Source organism: Cheilinus undulatus, linkage group 2 (genome assembly GCF_018320785.1).
Source record: "Cheilinus undulatus linkage group 2, ASM1832078v1, whole genome shotgun sequence".
Lineage (NCBI taxonomy): Eukaryota > Metazoa > Chordata > Actinopteri > Labriformes > Labridae > Cheilinus > Cheilinus undulatus.
The window spans coordinates 40,648,414-40,674,713 of NC_054866.1; the positions used below are offsets into that span (position 1 = coordinate 40,648,414).

Below are 26,300 nucleotides of genomic sequence, written 5' to 3' on the forward strand. Positions count from 1 at the left end.
CAAAATCTTGCTTTTTTTATGTTTATTTTCCATTTTTCTTTAAACTAAATTGCTGTTACCATCCTCAAAAGCCTCTTATGCTATCAGATTGCCTCATTGATGGTCAGTTTGCTGATATCCCTTGTCATGTTTTAGGTATTACATGAGGCTCTTGCAATTTCCGACTTGAAATACTGACATTTAAGCTCTCCACCCTCTTCTCTTTAATCATTTTGATCCTCTTAACTTAAAATTCAGAGAAGATGAGGAAGTGAGTTTACAGCACACTAAAAGCCTCCATAAAGACTTTGCTATAGACCAGATGGGCTAGCCTTTAAAGAGTAGCTCCATGCATTGAGAGAAGCATCAGATCAGAGAGAAAAGGAGGCACAATTCTCCTGTGTCTCATTTCATCCAATATCTTTCAAGGCCGATACGGCCTTTTTTTTCTTCTTTGTGGTAGCCTCAGTGGAATACTGAAAGAGTGAGGAGAGATAAACGAACACCAGTCTCATGCTTTCTAGTCGTTCCATCAGCCAGACAAAAATAAAATCATCTGCTCCGAGGTGACCCGGTCTTTGCCTTCATCTCCCCAGGAACTTTCAATCTCCTTCATTTGAGATCTATCATTATGAGCCAAAAGGCATCCTTGGATAATTTCACTTAACCGCTGAAAAAAGCACTTTCTGCCATCTTTGGCACCAGGGTGCTGCCTCACATCTTTGCCCTGCCATTAAATAGATAAATTGATTGCATCCTTTCACCTCTGGGAGAACTGCTAATAATACAAGATGAGAAACTACTGCTGGCACTAATAGTCTCTGTGACAACTGTGAAAACAGCAGGTCTGAGCAAACATTAAAAGTGCTACAGTTAAAGGAGTTTAAACCGGTACAAGAGCTATCTCAGTTTAATGGTAGTGCTTCTGTATGAGCTACAAAAATAAACAAGACCAACAGCAGGAAGTTTGGTGATGTCTATAAAGTCATCCTCAGGGGCTTTTCTGCAGTGTCATGGCTAACAACATTTACAGCATGTAGACCAGAAATAAGTTTACATTTTAAAGGCAAAGTTTCATCCTGAGTTGGACATTTACCAAAAAAAAGAAAGAAAGCAAAAAACTTTTAAAAAAAAATTTTTCATCAAATTTTGCAAGGATATAGCTGCTCAGCAGAAAAGAAAGTGGAAGAATTTACTGAACATAATGTGTAAAAGCAGACAAAGAGATATGCCGAGTCAACCTTGGTCAGATATACAAGTTATGATGAAATTTGGAGGTTCGGAGGGACTAAAAAAAACTTGTTCTTCTTCTAAAAGCTTTTTATAAGAAGCACAAGCGTAGATTAAGATTGTTGAGTTTTTCCAAAGGATGCTGTGATACTTCAGTTCAATAACATTTTGGTGATCTCAGCCCAGTTGAAGGTCACATATTATGCAAAATACACTTTTTCAGGCTTTTCTAACAAAAATATGTGTCCCTGGTCCATCCACAATCCCCCCAAGAATCAGAAAAATCCCCCCCCCTCCACCTTTCAGAAAATGTGTCATCCATGATCAAGTCAGCAAGTGTACTGTGAATTTAGAATAGAGTACCAGTTTAAATGACCAAAACAACAATAATCATATCATGGCATAGTGCATCCAGTGTGAGATGGAGAAGTTTCAAGGATGGAGGATGTTATTGTTCAGTGTAGACACACTGTGGCTGCCATGCTGTTGTACAGTCTGATGGCAGGAGCGTCTGAAGCGCTCAGTTTTACATCTGGGTGGGATGAGGCAATGGCTGAATGAGCCACCCATCTACCACAGCTCGTTGTGGAGAGGGTGAGAGGGGTTAGTCAAGATGGATGTGATTTTGTCCTTTACCCTCCTCTCTTTCAGTCTCCAGAGTGTCAAGTTCTAGGCCCAACACAGAGCGGGCCTTCCTCGCTAGTTTGTTGAGCCTGTTGATCTCACCAGTCTTGAGGCCACCCCACCTGCTCACCACAAAGAAGAGTGCACTGGCCACCACAGACTGGTAGAAGATCTTCACCGAATGACCTGAGTCTCCTCAGGAAGAACACCCTGCTCTGTCGTTTTCTGAAGAGGGCATCAGCGTTATGGGTTCAGTCCAGTTTATTGTTTATGTAGACCCCAAGGTACTTGTATGACTCCACTCTCTCCACTTTCACCCCCTGGATGATGACAGGGGCAGGGGGGCTCCTGTTCCTCCTGTAGTCCACCTCCTTGGTTTTGCTGATGTTGAGATTCAAGTGGTTACTCTCACACCAAGTGACGAAGCTCTCCATCAGTTCTCTGTACCCCGCCTCATCATTGTCACTGATGCATCCAACAATGGAAAAGTCACTGAAAAACTTCTGGGGTGCTCCGGTGTTGCTCCTCTCCACCTCAGAGACACAGCTGTCAACTTGGACAAACTGCGGCCAGGATCCAAGCTGTGATGTCGGGATGTAGCTGCATATCCAGCGGCTTGTCCCTCGGGAGTCAGGGCTGGATGGTATTGAAAGCACTGGAGAAGTCAAAGAACATGACTATTACAGCACTTCCCTGCCTCTCTAAGAGTGACAGGGCCTTGTGAGTGTGGAAGATGATGGCATCTTCCACACTGATGTGCTGCTGGTATGCAAACTGCACATTAACAATACTATTACATCTCCAAGGTCAAATGGACAGAACATGGATTTTTTTGGCTAAAGGCAGGATCCACCAATCAGAGACATCGCTGTGACACTTTAGGATTGTGGGTAATGTGGTGATGTTACCCAAGATTGCATACAAACCATGCAGTTTGATAACTTGTGACTTTTTACATGGCCAAATATTGTTGTTTCACACTCTGGTAGCTTGAGTTAAGTCAGCCTTGAATGGCTATGGCTATGGCTGATAAAGCAGCACAGACTGAATGATGATGTGGCTGACAGTAGGGAGGAGGAAGTGGGCGTATCTCCTTGGTGTATTCATGATGTTCTAAAGGTATTATTTTAAATTCCAGTGTAGGTAGCTAAAATTTGCAAAAATTTTGAAAACCTCAGAGCATCTGAGGTCTTTGGCACCCACTAGAGGTGTCAAGAGCTGCACAAACATCAATTTTCTGCAACACTAAGATCGATTCAAAGCTTAAACATGTTTTATTTGAAGTCCCTGTTGGATTACCTAACAAATAACAAAGCTCTGTGGTACTTTGGCATTGTTGTAGTAGTTTTAACTCTTCCTCTGATGAGGTACATGTAGATTCATTGATTGGGATTTGGTCTTGGCTACCATTAATGTCCCGTGAGAGCACAAAGGGGAATTCTTGCCTGAAAGGAGAAGGACATAAGACATGATAGAGGTGAAGAAGGGCACTATAACAGGACTTTTCCTTTTCCCCCTTTCTCCCCGTTGTTTGATGATTAATCGAAACCCATTAGCGCAGTGCCGAGGCCAGTGAATTCAGTCTTAATTAGTTTCTTTTTTTACCCCTCATTCTCCTCTGCTTTGACACAGGGTACACATTATCTACACAATGAGGGATTGGCAAACTGCTTATCTGATTGTGCTGTTCATCTCATGCAGCTGTTTTTATTGCTGTACCGAGCAGTATCAGGAGGCTGTTAGCTCACCTGGGGCCTTAAGACACACTGCTTTATGTGAAACCAAATGCACGCACACGCACGTTCATTTAGCAAACTCAGCAGAAGGACATTTGGAGGTGGCGTGGTGGTATTCATACTCTAAGCTCAGCTCTCAGCGGAGGTTAGATCTGCCGGGAGGTGGACACGCTGAGATTTAGTAAGTAAATCCCTTCTCACTAGCCCTCCTCAATCAATTGGATCTATGCTATGAGCCAAAAAGAGCGACAACCACCTACACTTAATTAAATAGACCTGACATGGATACTGTACTCAAGATTCACATCTACCCCTGACCCTTCTGCTAATATCTGAACCCAGGGGGAAAAAGTTCAAGTCGTGTAATCGAGGAGGAAGCAATCCATCTAATCCTGCCATTGTCAGCACTCGCCTGGCTCTCTTTTTGCTGTACTGCTTTTGCACAACTGCTCCAATGGGAAGATTATAGACCTGTCAGCAGTGGCTCGTACTTATTTATGATTTGAAACACAAAAATACACTGAGTCAGCAGAGCTTCGTGGGGAAAACACCTCCTGGTAATCATGATTTATGACATGGTATACCCCTTTATGACTGTATTTCCCCGCAAATACTTGAGTAGCTAATTAAAGTGTCTAAAGCAAGTGCAAATTATTTGGCACCAGGCCTGTTTCAGCTCAAATTAGGAGGAAAATATCCACTGAATGTCCTGCACATCTCATTACTGTAAAATGTCTCAGCTGCCTGTCATAGCTGGGAAAAATGACATTTTTTTCCTGTTTTTCCTGTAACATCCCACCTTCATATTGGTTCTTTCCTTTTGGCTCTGAATCCTTGAATAAATGTTTTTTTTGTGGCTGCAGCCAGGTGCTGCAGACTTCATTTTGATGTGAGGGGCAGCTTACAGAACCGAGGGGATGTCAAATGTAATTGTAAAGAGGCAAAGACAAAATGACAAGTATTTTTTTTTTTTACTCTCCTCCCCCTCTGGTCCTCTGGTCTTGTGTTGATTGTGCTGGTCATGAGAGCCACGGGGGGTTATGTGGACTTGTTTGTGCAGCCAGTGTCATTCTTCACTGAGCTGTGCCACTATTGCTGCCCTGTAAATGGATTTCACATGAAGAATAACTGCAGCAAACCGGTTCAATGGCAGAGGTGGTATCTAGAGCGCAGACAGCACAAATGAAGGACCTGGTCATTGTCATGTCACCGTCTGAGTTTTCAACTACCTGAAGCATCAGGTCCAGCATACTGGAAGCCATCATGCTGGTGTTTGAGATTCAGAATTCACTATGTTTAGATTAGAGGGATGCTGGAGAGAATTAAGGAGTTAATGAATGTGTTATCAAAACTTGGCTAGTCTATTACATGTTAAAAGATCTAGTTAACACCGGTGTTCCTCATTGAATGAGATTCTGTCTGCTACAAAATTTCTACTAGGGGTCAGCTTGCAAATTAAAATAAGCATTTTTTTTTTTTTTGTTAAAACTGGTCAGATCTCTGCAGAGAAAAGCCAACAATAATCCTTTGCAGAGGTCAATACAAAATAAATCAATATATGTTAAATAGCAATTGAGCTAACAAGCACAGCATACCTGCTTTGAGGTGGAAATATTGCTGAAATTATACTGGATTTTTAATGACCAAAAGAAGTCGAGTGAAAGCCATAAACCAAACAGAGACTTAACACTTTCTGTCCATTTTTACCTTAAAAATCCTCCAAAACAACACAAACACAACAGGGGGGCGGTTAGCTGAGAGCCAGCTGCACCGACCATCCGATCTCACCCAGTTGTACAGAACTTTGAGGTACGATGCAATTTGTTATTTACATCCTGGGAAAAATTTTTTGTAGATAAGAAATATTCATACAGACACAAGGTTATAATGCCAATGTAAAAATGATACTGTCTTCATTCCAAAAACTCTCAATAATACTGAAAAGTGCAAACACTTTACAAAAATGTAAGACATTCAGTCATTTATTTACCAAAGCTACTGCATGCAAAAGAGTTCAATGGCAACATAAATGTACATCTTGAAAAATTAGAATATCATGAAATAATTTACCTGTAATTAAATTCAAAAGGTTAAGCTTACATGTATTCTAGATGCATCACTTATAAGTGATACATTTTAAAGGTATTTTTGTTTTAATCAAAATCCACTGTTTCAGAATAACAGAGTATTGTGGAAAAGTCCAGTTTCTTGGCAGTTATGAGCCGTTGTACTCCCGCTCTGGTTCAGTACACACAACCACAATCATGGGGAACATGGCTGACTTTACAAACGTCCAGAAGACAATCACTGTCACCCTCCACTGGGAGGTTAAGCACAGAAGGTCACTGCTTGAAGAGCAGACTGTTCTCAGAGGCTGTATCAAAGCGTATTCATGGAAAGTTGACTGGAGGAGAAAAGTGTGTTAAGAAAAGGAGCACAAGAAACAGAAATGAGCTCAGCCTTCAGAGGATTGTCAAACAAAGCAGATTCAAGTATTTATGGGAGCTTCAAAAGGAGTGGACTGAGACTGGAGTCAGTGGATCAAGAGCCACCACACAGACAGGTCCAGGAGATGGACTACAAGTGTTTTGTTCCTAGTGGAGAGCCACTCCGGGACTGTTGCTCAGTGGTCAAAAGTAGGGCTGAACAGTTTAGGAAAATAATCTTGTTGGGATTATTTTTTCAACAATTGTGATTTAATGTGCGATTCTTTTTAAAGTTCCTCATCTAATTAATTTTTAACTGGCATAACTAATTCCATATTTCAACCACCACAATATTTAATAGATTAAACCAGGACGGAATGATTTTGAAAAAAATAATGAAATTGCAAATGTTTGACTCGTATTGCATAGTTAATGTGAATTTTTATATTGAAGGGAATGATCATTTTTATGTCATTCTCATTTTGATTTAGAAAAATGTAGAAAAATACTAAAGGTAGAATTTTTGTTAACTGTTCAAACAGAAAAGGACACTTGTTGTTTGCATAATGTTTGGAATATATCTATGCTGCAACAAAAATATTAAACTGCTATTTTGGTACACATTTCAGGTCAGAAATAAATATTGCTCCTTTTACAACTTAAGAATTGCAGTAGAAGATGAAGGCAAATTTCAAACTTCATTTGGAAATCCAGGTCCCAGAGCCTGGAGGAAGATAAGAGAGGCACAGAATACAAGGCCCTTGAAGTCCGGTGTTTACAGTTTTCCACTCCGTGATGGTTTTAGGTGTCATGTCATTTGTTGCTGTTGGTCCACTTTGTTTTATCAAGTCCAGAGTCAATGCTGTCAGCCGTCTACTTTAGTCACTTTAGAGCACGTCATGCTTCCATCAGCTGAAAATCTTTATGGAGACACTGATTTCCTTTTCCAGCATGACTTGGCCCCTGCCCACAGTGAAGCCAAAAATACCAGAAACTGGTTTGCTGACCACAGTATCGCTGTGTTTGATTAGCCACCTAGTCTGACTTGAACAGAAAGAGAATCTCTGTGGAAATGTCAAGAAGAAGATGAGAGACACCAGACTGAACAACAGAGATGAGCTGAAGGCTACTATCAGAGCAACCTGGGCTTCATAACACCCCAGCAGTGTCACGGACTGATTGGCTCCGTGCCATGTCACATAGATACAGTCATTTCTGGAAGAGAAGCTCCAACCAATTACTGAGTGCATAAATGAGCATAATTTTCCATTAGGTTGCCTTTTCTGCATTAAAAAAAACTCTTTTAAATTGATGTTTTGTGATGTTCTAATATTTTTGGGATTTTTGTGAGCTGTAAGCTCTAATCATCAACATTAGAGCAAAAAATGTTTACTTTGAGTGTGATGAATAGAAGACAAAAATCAACTTTTTAAGATATTCTGTGTTATTTTATTAATTAAAGATTTTGAATAAGATATTAGAAGGGTGTGCCTTATTAGCTATCCAAGATTAAAGTTGGATCCCTTGATAGTCAACAGCAGAGATGCTAGTCAGTTAACCTAAGTCTTTAAGTTCAGTTCATGCCAAGAATTCCAGTCAAATATTCTGCTTTTTACTGTAATTCAGCCACCTACCACTACTAGCCACCGTAGCCCCAGTTAATGAATTCTGCCTTGCTTCCACAATGCTCTTTGCACTGATGTAAACAATGATGAACTGATAGCACTGATAGCTTCTTGTAGTAACAGTGCAGGTTAGCTCTATTCGATTTTGACTGTTTTGATTGGTGTTGTCTATATTTTTAATTTTGTTGGTGTCAGAACAAATGTTTATATCATTAGATTTTTGTATCCAAGTCTAGAAAATCCAGTAGCAGGATGACCTTAATAAACCAAATATGTGACGCTTTCTTTAGACATTTATTTCTGCTCTAATTTGAACTCTATACACAGGGCCTAATGAAGATTGAGTTGTTATGATTCAGCCTCAAGTGGACACTCTGTGATTTGCATCTCCAAGCCATTCCCCTGTCGGCTTTATTTCTTGGCCCTGGAGGTGGCAGTTTAATCTAGACATGTCAGCATGAAAGTGGTGACATTATCTGTTTCTACTCTGACATTTTGAAGCCAGTGGCTCCATTTTAACCTTGGCCTTAATGTGCAGTAACATTACAGAGTTTTACTGACAGTGCAGATGAGGCAGAAGTGGACAGCTGGGCTGTGTCAACCTCTCTGGTGTTATGTTACCTTGGAGATCGACTCCTCTGGCTGCTAATCTTTTATTAAGTAACACAGTCTGGGCTTTGACATTTACATACTCTCTCCCCAAGCATATTAAGCTCTTTATGTGCTGATTATTATCACCAGGCCAATAATGGAGATTAGCAGAAAAAAACAGCTCAGTTATTCTGACTGTGTCTCTAATCTCATCCTGCTCTCAGAAGGTCATCGATTGCTATGATCCCTTTGCAAGCACACTCACGGCTCTGTCCTTTGTGTCTTCCTGCAGACCTGCGGGAGATAGTGTTCGTCCTCCAGAGTCAAAGCAACTCCTTCCATGAGAGACAGGCAGAGAGACGGAGAGCTGATTTACTGAAGCAGGCACAAGGTCTCTCAGAGGTAAGACTATAGAAACATTTCACTCATATACATGTTCTGTTCCTTGGTTATTTACTATAAAAAGATTAATTCATTGTACTTTGTGCTCAGAGGTATTTGCTACTTTTTATTGTATTTTTTTATGCCTAATTCTTCAGTTAGGAGCACTTTCCTGATACATTTTACCATTTTATTGCAAAATGGTTGTAAAATTTCACTTGTTGGAGAAGGCTCTGCTCAAAAAATGCTCCCTGGGTTATTTAAGCAGCATACTCTGACTTTCCAGGTAGTGATTAGTGAGAATTATTACATATTTGAAAACACCACTCTTTTTCAAGAAAGAGCTGTGATTGGCTGTAAGAGCTGGGAGGTGATATTTAGGATCAGCTGGCCATCAGCTGGTCACGGCTGGGCATTTGACAACCGTGTCCTGCATGAGCTAACACGAGCTTAGTTTTTTTGATTGTTTTAGAATGACCATAGATTTCCTTGAAACCTTAAAATACGATGTCAAGGCCTAGTGGTTATGTCCATGCTCTTCTTGTACGATGCTATTGTCCTTGAAACAGACAGTAAAGGTTCAAGTCTGGCCTGTGGCTCCTTTCCTACATGTCAGTCCCTTTCTCTCTCCCTGACTCTGACTCTGCCCTCTTTCCTGTCTAACTAAAGGCATAAAAGCCCCAAAATCAATCTGAATTTAGAATGAACATTTTTACAAAGTCAGGGTGTGATTATGTCTCGTGCCACATGATCAAAACGTAACAGGATTTCCTGTTGAAGTGAAAACTGTCTCACTATGCCACAGAGACGCAGAGCAGCAGCTGCCTTGACAGAAAACGATACCAAACAGGAAATTAACGTACTAAAGACTAAAGAGGTGAAACAGAGGAATGAATGATGCCAAAGAAGAGAGAATTAGAGTAATCTAACCAGGAAAAAATAAGGGAGTGGATTAAAATTTTACTATGGCTATGTCTGAAATCACTCCCTATTCATTATATAGTGAGTATGTCATTTTGTAGTGGTGTCCAAATTCTGAGTGAGTACTGTTATTCACTTTATAGTGCACTTATTCTATCCCACAATGCATTGTGAAAAGTAGTTAGCAACCCATGGTCACTAGCCAAATGATATGTACCATCATGCATCAAGGTTGGTGCTATCAAACATGACCAACAAGAGGAGCACAGAGACACATATTAAAACATTTTTTATGCTTTATTTGTCTGTGTATATAAATATATAATCTGTAAGAAAATGTTAAGGGTTCAAAATGGAGTAACTTTATTTCCCCCATGATGATTATGAGACCATCATCTTTATGCAAAAATAAGTGACAATACACACAAATTATATACTATTTTGCCACTAAAATCACAAAACTTTTTTATCTATTTGTATTTTATTTGTGAGAAAATACATTACGTGTAGGATCAGTTTTCAGTCAGATTCTACTGTTAATTTCCATCCTCAGCTGTTGTCATGGAAATCTATGAGCCGTTGTTGCTAAACATTTTGATTGTGAGATGATGATGACATCATCGCCCGCGGCCCTAGTAGAGTCTGAAATAATTTTTGTGTTTTGCAGTTGATTCCACTATATGCTGCTCACTATATAGTGGGGGTTTCGTACACAGCCTATGTCTTGCTGTTAGTATGGATTTGATTTTTGCAATGGTTCTAAACTGAAAGATGCCAAATTAAGCTAATTTAGTAATTATGATTGTTAGATAAACACCACAATTCTTAGCAGACAACTTGACCTTTTTTTTTTTTTTTTTTTGAGATTAAAAAAGATTACTATTGTGAAGAGATGGACGGAGATCTGAAACTGTTAGCATGATATATAAAGAAAATTGCTTTTAATGGGGCAACAGATTACTTGGTGCTTGTTTTGACTAAAACTACATATGTCTGTTAATTGAAACTATATACATTGTTCAACTGATCATTTACATTAAAAAAAGGTTTTCATTTTAGCTCAGTAGAGGCACACAGGCGGAGGAGATCAAGGCTGGCTTTGTTAATGATCAGTTCTTAATTGTGTTGATTTCTTAAACAACAAAAGGGTAAAAAAATATTTGGTCTGTTTTTTCATCACTTTTACAAAGTGACTGTGGACAGTTGTAAGAAGAGTGACATGATGCATTACATAATTTGTTATAATTTTTTAAACATTATTTTGGGGGTAATTTATTATACAAATTAACAGATTATTTTGGCAGCCCTACCCAAATGTTTACATTCTTTAATATTGTCAAAACATGACTCCAGTACACAGAAAACAGTATTTTAAAGTGTTTGTCATTTGTTGCACTATTACTCGATCCTCATCATTTTAAATATTGAATGATGGTGTAGAGAATTATTCATGCTACCCTCTAGATTCAGCCTCAGAAACTCATTAAAGTCCACAATATGAAAGTTTATCTTTGAAATATGCAACAGTTTCAGCTCCTTGTGACAGCAGATCATGTGCGCTCTAAAAACTTAGTCTGGTTAGGAAATTTGGACATCTTTGATGTTCACATATACATCACTCCTCTCTGAATCATCCCTCTTTTTGCCTCTTTTTTGGTTAATATTTAATGAGAAGAGATGATCATTTGAAAGCATGTGTTGGTGCGGATGAATATTATGATTACTGTTTATTACACAGATATTCAGAAATACTCTAAAGGCTGTTTTCTTCTGGGACCTAAGATCAGTATTTCATATTAGCATTTCTTCACCATGTTATAGAAAGAAAAAACATAGATTTACACATCAAAATGTTGTCCGTACTCATGTTCAACAAATCTCTCTAGAGTTGTGTGAAATGTAGGGTCAATAGTTCACTTTAGTTAAACAGTAAATGTAGAATCACTGCTCACTGAAGATGTATGGATTGTGAATACTGGAGGCACTATCACTGATAATGTCTGAAATAACAATTCACTCTACAGGCAGTTGCAATGCTAATTTTTTTCATTACTTTATAGAAATTGTCTGTTTTTCAAATGATCTGTGTGACGAGGCGTTTCTAGATTGTTGACAGTTGTTCCTCCCCTGCATGTCACTGACCTGAAGACTCCCACTCCTACTGCCCACATCTTCTTTCATCTTTGACCATGAAAACAAACTGGTGTTTGTCCAACAGGTGACTTCATCGGCCCAGAAAAAAATCCTCTTCTCTGCATTAGGTACAGTGCCTGTAAAAAGTATTCACTCCCTTGGATGTTTTACCCTTTTATTTATTTTATTAATCAGTCACGGTTAATATAATTTGGCTTTTTTTTTAAAATCCTCTTTAATGTCATAGCGAGAGCAGATGACTACAAAGTAATGCCAAACAAAAATATGCAATATGAAATAGGTGATTGCATAAATGTTTGTGCCCTTTAAAAGTGACTGACCTATTTTAACAAAGGTCCAGCCAGTTGGTGCTGGTAGTCTCACTATTAGTGATTAGTGAAGTGGGGATCACCTGAGTGCAGTGAATGTGTCTGAAGTGATTGTAGTATAAAGACAGCTGTGTCTGGGAGATCCAGTCACTGGTTAATCAGTATTCTTGGCTACCATTACACCATGAGGACAAAAGAACACTCCAGCTTGGAGAATAGGTTATTGAGAAGTATAAGTCAGGGATGGATTAAAAAATGTCCAATGTACTGAACAGCCCCCTGAGTTCAGTTAAATCCATCATCAAGAAATGGAAGGAATATGGCACATGTGTAAATGTGCCTAGATCAGGCCGTCCTTACAAACAGTGACTGTGAAAGAAGGAGACTAGTGATCTAGTGATCACCACAAACACACCATCCCCACTGTAAAGCACAGTACTGGCAGCATCATACTGTGGGGATGCTTCTCAGCAGCTGGCCGGTCCCTGGAACACTTGTAAAGGTAGAGGGTAAAATGAATGAAAAATTCTGGAGGACAATCTCTTTCAGTCTGCAAGAGAACTACAGCTTGGTAGAAGATTTATTTTCCAGCAAGACAATGAGCAGAAGCATTCAGTGAAAGATACACAGAAATGGTTTAGAGAAAACTAGGTAAATGTTTTGGTGCAGCCGAGTCAAAGCCCACACCTCGATCCAGTAGAGAATTGGCTGGACTTGAAAGGGGCTGTTCATGCCAAACCCTGTACAACCTGAGGAGTGGAGTAGAATTGCAGTGTCCAGATGTCCAAGCCTGACTGAGACCTTGCCACACAGACTCAGAGCTGTGATTGCAGCCAAAGGTGAATCTACTAATACTGACTTGAAGGGGATGAATATTTATGTGATCACTTATTTCTCCTTACATATTTTTATTCAACTGACATTACTTTGCAGAAATCTTGTTTACTGATCAGCTGATGCCTGTCAATCAAGGATGTCTCTGATATCACAATTGCCCCTATAAAATACAGAGGTCTCTAATCTGGAAGTCTTTAGTCTACTTACCTGGTTTAAGTTGCAGGCGGTGATACTTACTGTGGAGTGTTGTGACAAAATCTGTCAACACAGCTCATATTTGACCTTATTTAAATCCTCTAAACTTTTTCAAAATGCTTTCACACGTTTTTTATTTTTCTCTCCTGACATTGTGTGCTAATAAGAAACTAAAAAGATGTAAAGGCTGGCTGAGATGCTCCAGTGGCTTTGAAAAGTGGGATTATTGGGCTGATTAATTCATACACACACTAAGCAGACTGATTAAAAGTACATGAGTTAGTTTCAGGATGCATTAATATGTATTGTTAAGTTTATATTCATAAAAAGATATGCTATGAGTCATAATTTATTTGGAGACAACAGGCAAATTTATGTATTATTAGTCACTGAACACCCCCATATGGCTGGAATGGAGTCATCCGTTGTCATTAGCAGATGTTTGACATTGGTAGTTAAATGAGACTCTTTTAGTTAACCATCAAATATCCTTCTAGAAAAGGTCGCCCCTACTGTCAGTTGTTCAGATACTTTTGCAGATGATTATATGAAGTTGGTTGCCACGTTTTCTAAAACATGAGACATTTCTGTGCTCTGGAGGAAAATATGTATAAATGACTGTGGGGAGTTGTCTCTGCGTAGTGCAGCTGTAATGGGTTTAAAGTAGCCCAAAATTGGGCTGTAAGTCTCCATTTTTTGCTTCTTTTTCCCTCTAACAGTTCTGGCATCCAACCCTTTATTTAAGCAAGGAGAAGTTTAAAATAAGACCAATCTTCCTTTTATTATTGTGGACATCCAGTGGGTCAATAAGCCTCCATTTGGAGAGACTGTGTCATGTTTCCTGTTATGAATGGTGACATCATTTAAAGCCAGAAGATGTGATTGGTCATGATTTGAGATGAAGCCACTCTAGTGGAGCTCAGAGTTGATCAGATTAGACTGAATTTATGAATAGGACATCATGTCCTGTTTGCATTTCAGATCTCTGTCTGTAGCATGCACTTACACAGCCAAAGCCATGTTATGGTTTTAAATTAGTGTCTTTTAAAAGAGGAAATCCATTTTGAAAGCTTTCACAGAAATGTTCGACCAGAGGAACTTTTGATGAAAATGAGTTAGGCTCTTACAATCAGACAGAAAATACTTTTAGCTCCGGCTGTTACCAGAGAGCACAGTCTGTTCTTTTACTGAGGCTGCAGAGATTTTAAATTTGTGTTTTTATTAAACTTTTATTCAATCAGGGAAAAAGATGATTTCACCAAGAAGTGACAACTTTCTTATGCAGGTTGAAAGCCAAAAAGGAGACAAGTTGAATAAAATGAAAAAAAAATACAATAACCATCAACAACAAAACACAAGAAATTAAAGTTAAACATTTATAGTTTCATGCTTTTGTCATTCAACTTAAAAATTTGGTAACACAAAGTGATCATTTGTCCATTCACTATGCAGTGTCCTTTTTGGGTTTCTCTTTTCTTAACTTTTTGATCATTGCCTGTTTTGGTTATGCTTTTTGCTTTTCTACCATCCAGGTAAGGGCTCTTGACTGATGTGGGTGGGTGAGGTTGCACTTCACCATCAAGGGTTCTCAGTACAGTGCTTAGCCTTAGTGCCAAAATGTTTTTAAAAATAGTGCATTTTGAAAGTACTCAGACCTCCTTCAATTGTGTTTAGTTTTGTTATACTTTGGCCTGATGCTACTGTCAAAAAAATATTCTCATTAATCTGCACTCAGTACTTCATCATGACAAAATAAAATAAAATAAAATTATTAAAAAGAAAAAAACTGAAATATCACATTTATCTAAGCATTCATACCCTTTGCAAAACACTTGAAATTTAGCTCGGGTTCCTCCTTGATTGTTGCTTAGATGTTTCTTCACCCTGATTGGATTCCACCCATGGTAAACTGAATTGATTGGACATTATTTGGAAAGACACACACCTCCCTCTAAAAGGCCTCACAGCTGACAATGCACAGCCAAAACCATGCCATGAGACCAAAGGAACTGCCTACAGAGCTCAGAGACAGGATTGTCGCAAGCCAGAGATCTGGGGAAGGATACAAAAAAGTTCTGCTGTACTGAAGGTTCTCAGGAGCACAGTGACCTCCATAATTCTGGAAGAAGTTTGGCACAACCAGGACTCTTCCAAACAGAGCAATCAGGAGAGAAAGGCCTGTGACCAAGAATCCGAGCTCCAGAGATCCTGTGTGGAGATGGGACAAAGTTCCAGATGGACAACCATCACTGCAGCCCTCTGCCGATCTGGGCTTATGGCAGAGTGGCTGGCCAGAACCCCCTCCTTAGTGTTTTAAAAAAAGCCCCTGAAAGACTCAGATTGTGAGAAACAAGATTCCCTGATGTAATGAAACCAAGATTGAACTGTTTGGCCTCAAGTCTAAAAGTTACATCTAGAGGAAATCAGGCACTGCTCATCACCTGCCCAACAGTGAAGCATGGTGGTGGCAGCATCATGCTGTGGGGGTGTTTTTCAGCAGCAGGGACTGAAGGACTGGTCGGAGCTGAGGGAAAGATGAATGGAGCAAAGTACAGAGATATCTTTGATGAAAACCTTTTCAGAGGTTCTCAAGACCTAAGCTGTGAGATAAAATGTCACCGTCAGTTTTTTCCAGTATAATTCAGCCCTTGTGTGAGCGCAGGGACCAAATAAAATAGAAGATGCCAAAATCATTTTTGCACTCATAGGGGCTGGGATGGCTGAACTTCATTGGCTTTGTGCTTCAAAGGGGCATTTCCCATGCAAAAACTCAGTGACAGTGGACACAGGTCTTGAGGGGTTTTTTGTTTGCTATGAAATCTAAGAGCTGCTCCCTGCTTCTGTGAAACTGTTTCCGAGTCATAAATACCATTGTTTTTTTTTGTTTGAAAAAAGAAAATTCTAGAAAAACAAATTAAAAACTCCTCTCTCTAAGTATTATTAGTGTGAAGATAAAATTAAAACCTCCATCTGATCTTATTTACTGCCTCCCACACCTTCTTCTTCTGAACATGAGTTATGACCAGCTGTCCACTGCTTCACTCCCACCTCTGAGGCTAAAAAAAAAAAACAAAAACAAAAACAAGCCTTTCACAGCCTGAGAGGGTGTTCCTGAGATACAGAAGGAAAAGATCAAAGCAAAGTAAAGCTGCAGATTTGCTTAGTTTGTTGCTCCATAAAGCATGTTTGATGCACAGTTTGTTGTGCTACGTTGAGGTGGAAAGCTTTGCATAAAGTCTTTTTGTGCCTCGATCGATTTCTTAAATCATTCTCAAAATAAAAAGAAAGACATCAGAGACATGAAAGAATCGTATAACCTTTGATTTTTCATCCTTAGCAGAAGGTTCAGGTTGTGTTTAGTTGTATAAGCCTTTTTCAGCAAGTCAGAAAAGATGAAGATAAGGGCCAGTGCTCTAAAGAATTACTATCATTACTTCTTATTCAAAGCAGATATTTCTGTTTTATCCTGGTCTGACTGCAGATTTTTTGATATTCAGTGCTGTCGAAGTATTTAAAAAGTAAAAAGGAGTGGGCAGACAGGTGCTCTCACAGGTCATGAACCGTAGAGCTTGTTGTTGGGTAAAACTTGTGCTGAGGTCGGAGGGTAGAAGTGCAAAAACATCTTCTTCACCAAGTACAGCTTTCAGCATGGCTCTTAGCTCTTCTTTTAATTAAGAAATGTGGCCCAATTTTGATCAAACTTCCACTATACTAGAGCTACATCTGAGCTCATCGCTACACCAGCAGCAGCCATTGTATACACCGGCTGCTTACACTGGATTTTTTTTTTTTCCCTTAAATGAAATCATTACTCATAAACTGCATTTTGTATTTACTTGGGTTGTCTGTGAGATATTAAAATTGTTTTGATGATTCAAAACATTTAAGTGTGGTAAATATGCAAAAAAAACAGGAACCAGAAAGGGGGCAAATACTTTTTCACAGCACTGTGTGTCTGTTGAAAGCCCTGTGTTTGATGTGAATGATTCCAGGTCAGGTGACTTGTAAACCAGGGTCCACATTAGCCAATGAGGGAGAGCAGACTGGGTAGTGTGGCTTACAGGATGTTCAGACTTTTACTGCTCAGGAACTTAAACACAAGTACAGCAGGATTTTCCTTTTTTTTTTGTCTTTTCTGAAAAACAGAACCCACGCCGGACATCCAGCTGGCAACATTGATTATCCTCCATATTTGTTTTTCATCTGAAGTCATGTTTGATCGAGGAAGTTTCTGTGAATCTTATGTCCCTGGAATCACCACTGTGAAGTTGTTGCTGCAAAAGCAGACACGTGGTTTTGAATCTTCAAGTATGCATTGAGGGGACTGTTGTGTTAAAAATCAGATAAATCTCTCCTTATTTCTGTGGTCTCCCATGTTTTTTAAAATCAGTGAAGCTTTGAGAGTTGTCTTGTGTGTAGCCAGCCTAAGAAGCAAATGTGATCAAAGTATTTTAGTGGCTGTGGAATAAAAGGTGTTTTTATCTGCTGATCATCACTGGAGGTTGAGCAGCCACCTGTCAGAACTGCTTCAGTCTCCTCCTCCTACAGTTAATGGCACAGCTTTCTCTTCTTCCACTGCAGCCAGGTCTCAGTGACCCCCATCTTCCTCCAAGTCACCGAGCAATCAGTGTCCTGTTTGCTGCAAGCGTGGCTGTGTGAAGACCTGCTCTTGTCTGTTGATTGGATTCTACAGCATAAGAAATTCAGCCTTTTGTTCTTGAATGCCTTTTTGCATGATTATCAGACAACTTTCACTGCAGTGGCGTAAACTTGGAGTGTGAAGTGTTTTAAGTATGGTAAGTGCCATTATGCCACTAGATAAAGCTCTGATACTACGAGAGCTAACAAACCTCAGTGACTAATGGGGTTGAATAAGTGTAAACAGTGCCAGACTCGTCACCTACAGCTAACAGGCTGCTGGTAGACACAAAGGCTGGGAGCAGACTGTTCCCCCTGACTTCCTGCATGATGAGTGGACCGTGCAGTAATGAACCACAGGCTCACACGCACGGCTGCTTTGTTTTTCTCTCAGTGTGAAGCTTTGGCTCTCTTGAACAGCCCTCACACACCTTCTACTCCCTGTCTGCACCACAGAGAGTTTAGATAAAACAGATTTCTCTTATTTTGAGAGTGATTGTGTGCACTGTGCATGTCCTAAAATATCCGGGGCTTGTTTCCGCTGGTATATCTGCCTCACTATCAGTTTATTTCCTGGTCTGAGGATGAGCTGGAGCAGCAACCCTGAAGGCAATATTGGTTTTGAAGGAAAATACCTCTGTATTAACTGAAATATTTGATGGATAAAAATGCTATTATCTGAGCTTCTTGATGCCAACCCATCTAAACCAATAAAAAGAGACAGAATTGTGATATATAGCTTTATATATTCAACTATAAAGGGATAGCCAGGTATCTTTGAAGTGGATTGGTATGAGGCACTAGTTGATAGTAAGTGTATAAACCACCAGCTGCTGATCAGCATGGTCCCTTTATGGAGAGGCCAGCTGGAGGGTAAGCATGGAAGCTTGGCTGTACAGCTGTGCAGACGGGATGGTTTGCACCATGTAAAGTAGACAATTTAAAGAGAAAGCAAGCTAAAGCACAATGCTGGGGTAAATATACTAAATACAGGTGCATCTAAAAAAAAGAAAAAAAAACCAGACTTAAGAACCTAGGGAAGCTTTACAAGGATGGACTGAGGCTGGAGTCAATAGATCAAGAGCCACCACACACAGAGGGGTCCAGGAAATGGGCGAAAAGCGTTATTATTCTTGATGACCATGAAGTTTACTGTGCTTGATTGTCCAGCCAACTGGTCTGACCTGAACCCCATAGAGAATCTCTGTGGAAATGTCAAGAGGAACATGAGAGACACCAGATTTAGCCTTACAGACGAGCTGAAGGCTGATAACAGAGCAACCTGAGCTTCATACAACCCCAGCTGTGTCACAGACTGACCACCTCCATGTAGCATCCCATGGATGAAAGTAATTACATTAGTGCAGTTAGTGCATAAATGAGCATCATTTTCCAGAAGGTCAGCATTTCTTTATCATAAATCCTTTTTTTTGGACTGATGTTTTGTGATATTCTAACATTTTAAGATAGTGGATCTGGATTTTTCTGAGCTATAAGCTATAATCATCAAGATTAAAACTAGAGAAAAGTTGTTAAAATATTTCACTTTGTAAGAGATGAATAATCTAGATACAGTGATCATCTGTATCTTTTATTTATAGCCAAAGTTATCTCAAGACACTTTACAAAGAGGGCAGGAGTAGACTATACTCTCTGATGTGGCCTAATATAATAAAGACTAGCACTAATCACCATGAGCACAGCGCTAGAAGTACTTAGCCCCGTTACAGTGGCGACAATATCCTCCCCTTAAGGGGCAGGAATCTTACCCAGAAACAGACTCATGTTGACAGCCCTCTGCTGAAGCAGTGCTGGGACTGCAGAGGGGTAGAAGAGAGAAGCAGGAAGAAGAGAAGGACAAGAGAAACATCAAAACATCGAATGAAAGACAAATTTATGACAGTAATGGCCATATACTTACCCTCATTTTGCAAGATATAGCTACAATGTCAAAAATGATAGTAGCCATGTGTGAAGAATTGGCAATAACAGCTATATTTCATAGAAAGCAGAATAATGTAATGTTGGCATTAGCAGCTAGGATGATAATGAAATAGAGTGAACTATTAATTATATTTATTTTGCATTCATTTGCATAGTTTTTGTTGCAGTGGTAGGTATGATTCTGTTAGTCAGCCCCACTTCTTTGTCTGTAACTAGTTTTATCTAACCTCCATCTCAAAAATCCCCTTCAGTCATCAGAAGGCTGACGTCACTCAGTCTTTGTCCAATACTTTCAACGTGCTTATTTTTGTCCCTAGGAGTGTGGACATAAAGACCAAAATAAAAAAGGCTGAACATTTATATTTCTTCTTGGTATCATCTCCTTGGTATTCCTCCTTGGTATGGTATTTCTTTACACCTTGGACATAATAGAGAAACACATCACTGAGATGTTATTTTTCAAAAGCATATTAAAGAGTCAAACCTTGAAACATTTATTACATTTAGTGATGCTTTATTGAGGATTTTTTCCATTAATGCACATTTGGGCTTTTCTGAGTTTTAAAGGCAACAGTACAGAGGAAAGCAGATCAAAATAAACCACTGTGCCCTTGTTCATTTTAAAAAAAAAAAAGAACTTGTCAGAGTAACAGTGGGCTTTTTGCAGATAATGGGGATCAGTAGTTGGCAGCACAGGCAGAGCTTGTGGGGTGTTTTTAATGTTTTTCTTTAAACTTGCAAGAATTAAAAAGAACATCAGTGTTGTGAGACTTTTGCAACTTTCTGTGCTTATTTTACATAAAAGTGCTTTGAGGTCCACAACATTTTTTTCCACATGCATTGCCACACAGTAATGATGTGTGTTCACTGTGATGGAGGCAAGTTTAAATGCATCTGCAAATAGATTAGAAAGGGCACACAGCTGCATTGCTTTGTTGAGTAGTAGACAGGTTTTGTGAGTAAAGTATCATTCTTGAGGCAGAGTGTGTGATTATAACTAGATTGGCTTAAACATGCTAAACCACATCTCCTTTAGGTAAAGCTATGAGACGTGCTTAATCCAAGACTGGCTCATTAGCATCGATCAGACCATTGACCTTCCAGTTAGAGGACAGTCTCTGTAAACAGCCAGCCACCCTTGGATCCCTGTTACAGAAAACTTCCTTTGATTGTCTTAAGCTTTGTTTAGCTTCTGTTCAGTGATTAAACTTTACTGTTTCCTTGTTCTTTTCTTTCAGAAATCACCGATGGTGTTGCTTCTTCACACTTTATCAGATAACGAGGGAGATTGGAGCATCCTTCCTCTGCTGCCTTAGTAAGTTTCCCTGAGCTCATTTCATTGAGTGAACTTGTGGGTAACAGAAAGTTTGTGTTATAAATAAACATTTTACAATATCCTGTCTTCTGCTTGTTTTGACTTAAAAGTTGGACTACCTGTAAAAAGTATTCACCCCCTTGGATGTTTCACCTTATTGTTGATTTCATAAGTCAGTCTTGGTCAATATAATTTGACTTTTTTTTTTTTTTTTTACAAAAATTTCAACAAGAAAACTCTAAAATGTAATCTAAAATAAGCGATGGCATAAATATTCACCCCCTTCAAGTCAGTATTTACTAGATGCACCTTTGGCAGCAATCACAGCACTGAGTCTCTGTGGAAAGGTCTCAGGCTTGCACATCTGGACTCTGTAATTTCACTCCATTCTTCTTGAAAATATGGTCAAGCTCTGTCAGTTTGCACAGGGATTGGGCATGAACAGCCCTTTTCAAGTCCAGCCACAAACTCTGAATTAAGGTCTGTCCTTTGGTTCAGCCAATCCATTCACTTTGTTGTCTTTGAACCATTTCTGTGTAACTTTCACTGTATGCTTTGGCCCATTATCCTGCAGGAAGAAAAATCTCCTCCCAAGCCAAAGTTCACTTGCTGAATAAGACTGCCCTCCAGGATATTCTATATTTTGACACATTTATTTTACCCTCTATCTTTGCAAGCCTTCGGGGGCTGGCTGCTTAGAAGCATCCCCACAGCATGATGCTGCCATCACCATGCTTTACAGTGGGGATGGTGTGTTTATGGTGATTTGCAGTGTTTGGTGTCTACCAAGCATAGCGTCTTGTCTGATGGCCAAAAAGCACCATTTTGGTCTCATTCGACCATAGAACTTTCTTCCACTTGACCATGGAGTCTCCCACATGCCTTTTGGTGAACTCTAGTCAAGATTTAATGATTTATTCAACAGCGGCTTTCTCTTTGCCACTCTCCCATCAAGCTTTGACTGGTGAAGAACCCAGGCAACAGTTGTATGCAGAGTCTCTCCCATCTCAGCTGCTGACTCCTTCAGAGAAGTCACAGGTGTCTTGGGGGCCTCTCTCACTAGTCTCCTTCTTGCACGGTCACTCAGTTTGTGAGGACGCCCTGATCTTGGCAGATTTACACATGTGCCATATTCCTCCCATTTCTTGATGATGGATTTAACTGAACTCCGGGGGATGTTTAGTACCTTGGAATGTGTTTTGTATCCATCCCCTGACTCCTACTTTTCAATAACCTTTCTCTGAGTTGCTTGGAGTGTTCTTTTGTCCTCATGGTGTAATGGTAGCCAGAGGTATTGATTAACCAGTGACTGGACCTTCCAGACACAGCTGTCTTTACACTACAACCACTTGAGGCACATACTCTGCACTCAGGTGATCCTCATTTGACTAATTGTGAGACTACTAGCAACAATTGGCTGGACTGCTGTTGAGGTCAGTCACTTTAAAGGGGGGTGAATATTTATGCAGTCACTTATTTTAAATTACGTATTTTTGTTTAATTGACATGAAATTTGTTTTCACTCTGACATTAAAAGACATTTTATTTGTATTTTTTGGGTAAAACAGTCAGATTATACTGACCATTAGTGATTTATAAAATCTTAAAAGGGTAAAACACCAAGCACTTTTTATAGGCACTGTGTATATTAGTTTTAAGGACATTTCGTCAGCCTCATTTTCAGACTGGAGGTTGCTTTGAAGCCATTACCAGCATAATAACTGTGATTGATTGCCTCACATTATGACAAATGCCCTCCTAATGTGTCCATAACTGTGACAATAAGCCAATTACTGCAGTTATTCAGTCATCTGAATGGCTTCATAATGACTTTAGCTTCAGTCATCTACATGATGAGACGTCTTGAAACTTGACTCTATGTTCGATGTATTGTTTTTGGGGCAATATATATAAAAAAAAAAAAAAACAACCCTATTTTTCTATCCATCATAAAGATTTAGGACGCAGATCAGCAAAAGCATCCAGAGTCATTACTGAGAGAAAGCCTGTGTGCTTGTGATGTTTTTTTGTCTTCCTGCCCTCGAGGGAAAAACTCAGTGTGTGCTTGATCTGACTGGGTCAGGAGCCTCAGTGAGAGAGTTCCTCAGACAAGTGAAACAAGGAAAAAAAATCTCTTTGTAGAGTTTGTCTGTGCTGGTGATGTTCCATTTATTCTTATTTTATTATTTAAGTGCACTTTTGATGTGTGTCCTCAGCTTATCACACTCCTTTGGGAAAAACTCATCCTGGATCGTGTTTCTTGAGGAGGAAACAAATGTGAAGATGACTAAACTTGTTCAAGTCCTTGCAAAATACGACAAGAATAAAGTAAGTATGTGATGTTTATTTCAAAACCATCCACCTCTCTCTCTTTCTCTCTCTCTTTGCCAAATCCATGAGTGGGACCAGAGCTTCCTGTATGGGGCTCCAGTTTAGTGGATCATCAGTGCAGTAAGAAGATAGAGGGAATCAGTTTGGCTCTAGCTCCTCTGCAGATGCTGAGCTCCGCCAGCTCTCAGTGTAACACGTCAGACGTGTCGCTCCTGTCTCTGCTGTAGACATAATTTAAAGGCTGTTTCTCCACTCACCAAATTATTTTTCCCATTGAAAAGTCAGTGGGGTAGGTTTGATACAAATATCTGCTAAACTCCTGATTCTGGGGAGCATATGTTGAATTGTTTCTCAATCAAGCTGTGCAAAATAGTTTTTCCTTTGTCAGTAATTTGTTTGTTTATACTTTTTTTTTTAAGATAATCTAAATAACCAGCATGTTTTTATGGCTTCTGGGTTTTTTTGTTGCACTCTCTGGTTTCTAAGTGCCAAAAGGCCATTTGCCAAATGTTTTTAGATACACTTTCAGATAAAAGCCTACAGGGTTAGCTGTAAAAATTATGCTAATTTCCTATCAGAAAATGCTGAAGATTGCTTTGGTATGTGTCAGGAAAAGGCTTTAGAACAACTAATGGAAACCCTTTTCACTTTTATTTTGCACTCTTTAAACCCTGCAGCATGATATTTCATTTCCAAGTCAGAAATGGAATTCATTTTTGTGTAAATGACTTAACGCAACCTTATCCTGAGGAGGAGGAGACAATGGATACATCAGCTTATGAGTTGATTCATTACAGCATGCCCCGAAGCAAAGACTTCTCTCTCAGGTGTTATCACGCAATGTGGTCGGCCGTGTATTGTTACAAGAGGGAGAAAAAAAAATGTTTTTATTCTGAGAACATTTAAATTGATTGCTCTTTACAAAACTAGCTTCCACTTCCAAATTACCTTTCACCAATAACACACGGAGAAAGTGGCAGCTGTTACACATTGCTGTAATACCTATAACACTGTCAAAGAGGATGAATTAAAGATAGGGCTTTTCATCCATTTGCAGCAGGTTAAACAGCAGGATGCAAAGCAGAAATTAATACTTTTAAAAATGTTAACAGTTCTCTCAGGAGTGAATTCATTCTGCTGCTGCTGATTGCCTCATTATTCTGGTAGCCTTCATTTTTTGCATTCACTATCTGGCTGTCAAGGTCTGATTTATAAAAGCTATTAATGATACCTTAAAATCATGTGCAAAAGTTTTTGGTTGAATATAATTTTCCCTTGTAAATTATGAATTTGAGGTGAAAAGAAAATTATGCACAACATTGCCATTCTTACCAAAAAGCACCGTCTACCTTCCCTGAGGTTCTGTATTGGGGCTGTTGTTATTTATTTCATATATTAACAAAAAATGTGAAGTGTAAATTAAGACCAATTCCAGCATTTCCTCTACCATTTATTTGGTGTGGCAGCCTGCCACTCCAGCTCAACCCCCTGTCACTCCAAATGAAAGACACAACAAAATTAACCAATGTAATGTATGAACACGTGTTTCATTTCAGCAGAGCATGTGCTTCAATTATTCCTTTTGCTATTCTGTGTAATATTACTGTGCTTGCATGCTCCTACTGATAATAATTTGTCCGTGACACGGATATGAACATTGGCTGCATGTCTGAGACTATTACCTGTTTTCTCTCTTTTTATCTGTGGTGCTGTAGTCAACTAAAGAAAAACTCTGTTACCTAAAATTACACATTGTCCTTATTGCAAGCTCCTAGTTTAAGTTAAATAAAAATATACAACACACATAATGAATGGTTTTAAACATGATTATGTTTACTAAAATAAAACCAGAGCGTGCACCTGCCTATAGTCTACAGCTACTGAACTCAACTTCATGCGACTGAAATGCATGAGTTTAATGAGCAAGGGTAAATCCAGACGTTTTGGTGTTTGGTGACCCTGAGTCTTCCAGGGGTTGTATGAAGTTTGAGTGTGTACACACAAAATACTCACATTGATATTTTAACTTTATAAATTAAACTTACTGGCAAAAACAACAAAATACCTGATGAAGAGGATTTAAAAAACTCCCCACATTTGGCATGCATCATTATTCACTCACTAGCGGTCTGTTGTAGCTGCTCTGGTCTCTCCCTCTGCTCTACCATTGCTTGCTTTCCCATGCATCAGTGCTGTGCTCTTGCTTTCAGCCTATCGCCACCCTTGAATCAACCTGCCAACATTGACTGAGGGTTTAAGATATTATCTCATCTCTCCTCAAATATCAGCATGTAAAATACTTTTGTGAAATGTTATGAGGTCAGATGCAGCGATCAGGTTCAGATCTGCTGCTGTAATAAACATTTGATTCTTTGAGCCTAAGTAAGATACTTCTTAAACAGTCTCCCAGAATTTCATTGCTTGCTTATTTGAGGGAAAAGCACTTTGGAAACTATACGAAATAGGCTTCTAGTTGCATCCCTATTTACAGTTCAAAGTGAGAGTGATATTCACCTTTTACTGATCAAGAACTGCCTGTGTTTTCTACTGCATGATGAAGTCTTAATGGATATGTTAAATTCCCAAATTAAACCACATGCCAGAGTGTTACCTTCCGTGAACTCCACAGAAGCACGCTAATGCAGAGCCATATGCAGTGTAACATCTGAAAGTGAAGGGATTTATTCTGCACTGGTGCTGACATCCTGTCACATATTCCTCATTTGTCAGGAATGGTTTCTCGGTAAGCCCCTCCATGATGCAGAGTCGACCATCATCCATCACTACGCCTTCGCAGAGAATCCCTCTGTCTTCAGATATCCAGACTTTGCTGCTGCCTGGGCCTTAAGCATCCCGCTTGTTGTTAGGCGAGTCTTTCCTCGTCTGTAAAAAATGAGACTTTCGCTTAAAATCCTGCATATTTTTCAGAGGATATACTATGGTTTTATTGCATGATTCTGACAAGAAACACTATCTTTAATTTTTAATTACAGGCTTGCAAATAAAGTGAAAGATGAGCCACTTAAATCTGACTTCACCATTGACCTGAAACATGAGGTAAGTTA

The 26,300-nt window shown here is 39.3% G+C and overlaps 1 protein-coding gene across 1 annotated transcript in view; it reads left to right on the plus strand.

Annotated features, from left to right (window-relative positions):
* The window catches only part of b3glcta (beta 3-glucosyltransferase a), a 134,211-nt gene that overhangs the window by 56,839 nt on the left and 51,072 nt on the right, over positions 1 to 26,300 (plus strand). Inside the window, exons 4-8 of the mRNA XM_041812761.1 lie at positions 8,504 to 8,613; positions 20,828 to 20,904; positions 23,121 to 23,232; positions 25,966 to 26,102; positions 26,229 to 26,292. Of these exons, the coding sequence (XP_041668695.1) occupies positions 8,504 to 8,613; positions 20,828 to 20,904; positions 23,121 to 23,232; positions 25,966 to 26,102; positions 26,229 to 26,292 (500 nt within the window). The remainder of the gene's footprint in view (positions 1 to 8,503; positions 8,614 to 20,827; positions 20,905 to 23,120; positions 23,233 to 25,965; positions 26,103 to 26,228; positions 26,293 to 26,300) is intronic.